Source organism: Fulmarus glacialis, unplaced genomic scaffold, assembly GCF_000690835.1.
Source record: "Fulmarus glacialis isolate BGI_N327 unplaced genomic scaffold, ASM69083v1 scaffold36269, whole genome shotgun sequence".
Classification (NCBI taxonomy): Eukaryota; Metazoa; Chordata; class Aves; order Procellariiformes; family Procellariidae; genus Fulmarus; species Fulmarus glacialis.
In genome coordinates, this window is record NW_009233213.1 from 13,440 (window position 1) to 15,222 (window position 1,783).

At 48.2% G+C, this 1,783-nt stretch overlaps 1 protein-coding gene across 1 annotated transcript in view; it reads right to left on the reverse strand.

Annotated features, from left to right (window-relative positions):
* Window positions 1-621: 621 nt before the first annotated feature.
* The window catches only part of ZBTB25 (zinc finger and BTB domain containing 25), a 2,990-nt gene continuing 1,828 nt past the window's right edge, over window positions 622-1,783 (reverse strand). The window contains exon 3 of the mRNA XM_009585248.1: window positions 622-1,783. Within this exon, the coding sequence (XP_009583543.1) occupies window positions 1,079-1,783 (705 nt within the window). The 3' untranslated portion in view covers window positions 622-1,078.

Genomic DNA, 1,783 nt, shown 5'->3' on the forward strand with positions numbered 1-1,783 from the left:
AGAGGATTTTAACCCCTCATGGATAAGTTGTTACCCTTCAGATATCAAGTAATGACAAAGGAAAGGCAAAAAGCTTGCGTTTTACCATTTTATGGTGGCTTCACAAGCAGAGAAGAAATAACACGTTAAATATTTGCCTTTAGCAAATATACAGATTGTAATATTTAAGAATGTGTTTGCTCCAAGTTGTTTACACAGTCAGAGATCATTTTCACTGAGAAAATCCGTGTGTGGTATTTAATCCTGTAAAAACTTAGGTCAGGACGTGCCTCCTCTCTGAGAGGAGAGGACACTTCTTTGCAGCTTTCATTCCTCTTGCAGAGAAGACGGTCGAATAACGGGACATGGTCCTAGAGGGTCATCAAAATTTGTCTCTGCTCATGCAGTAGCAGTTGACAAGGAAGGAGTAGGAATGAGGAAAAACGCACGCAAACCCCTGGAGTCTAAAAGTAAATTTAAAAGATTGTACTGAGGAGGTCTTCAGGGCTTGTCAAAGTGAAGGTTGCCACCCCTACATCAAGACTGCCAGTTCCCTTGAAAAGACCAGCCTTACGGCTCCCGCATGTATTTATGCAGAGATTTATTAACTGCAGTTATACAACATGAACCTCAGGATTCATCTCCTTGAGATATTTATTTTAATTAAAATCAAACTGTTTGGGAAACACAATACATATTTCCCTCTACATTTCTCTCCATCTAGTTTCAGAAGAGCAATTCTACGGGATACAAACAGTCCTAGGCACCACGCAGCGTATTAGACGATGTTTAAATCTCACACCCAGCAGTACAGTCTTAACTCTAGTAAAGCAGAGCAGGAATAAGTTTACATTTATGAAAAATGTAACTGAGTTACACGCAGGCTTCCAAGAAGGACTTAGATGGGAATTAGCTTGAGTTTAAAAGTTAGAGAAGTAAAAAAGCAAGTACACAAATCAAAGTACACAGTTCTTCACAGTTATCTCAGAGGCGATGGGAGTGGTGGTTGAAGAAAATCAGCTCCAGAGAGCAGCTGCTCACGAGGTGGAAAATGCCAAAATATCCAGTTTCAGCACCTAAAGGCTACACAGGGGGAGAACTACTCTACCAGGATCGTATCAACACTTTCTTGGATGAGATCCGACTCCAGTATACATTCATCTAAGTGGTCTTGGGATAAACTGGAGCTCTTCCCCACGCTCTCACTGTCACAGTAAGGACGAAACCTGGGGGTCGCGGGGCTCTCCAGCCGCTGGCAGCGGCTGTACTTGTGCTGTTTCCCTCTGTGCGTGTACATGTGCTCGAGCAGCTGACTCTTCCGGAAAAACGTGCGGCCACAGACGGTACAACTGATTTTTCTCTTTCTCGAGAAAGAAAAGTTACAGTTCAACTCTACCGGTTCGTGGTCCTTGGAGATGAGGGAGAGCTGGCCGATCTGCAGAGGCTCCAGGTCGCTGCAGCTCGGATGCTCCAGATGATGCTCGTCCTCTTTGAGGAGGAAGGCCCCGAGCCGGTGGCCATCCCCAGCCTCCCTGTCCTCAGCCAGAGGCTGCACCTCCCCCAGGTCGCTGCTCTCCAGGATGGAGGCCGGCACGCCGAACGGCAGCGAGCCCGAGACGTGGGTGTGCAAGTGCTCCCGCAGCCCCCCCCGGGAGTCGAAACGCTCCCCGCAGTAGTGACACAAGTGCACCTTGAGGCTGGCCTTAGCAAAGATGGGGCTGGCTGCCTCCGGAGAAGGAGGGGGGCGGCTCTGGGACACCACGGGCTCCGAGTCGCACCTCTCCTGCTTTATGGAGACCGAGAG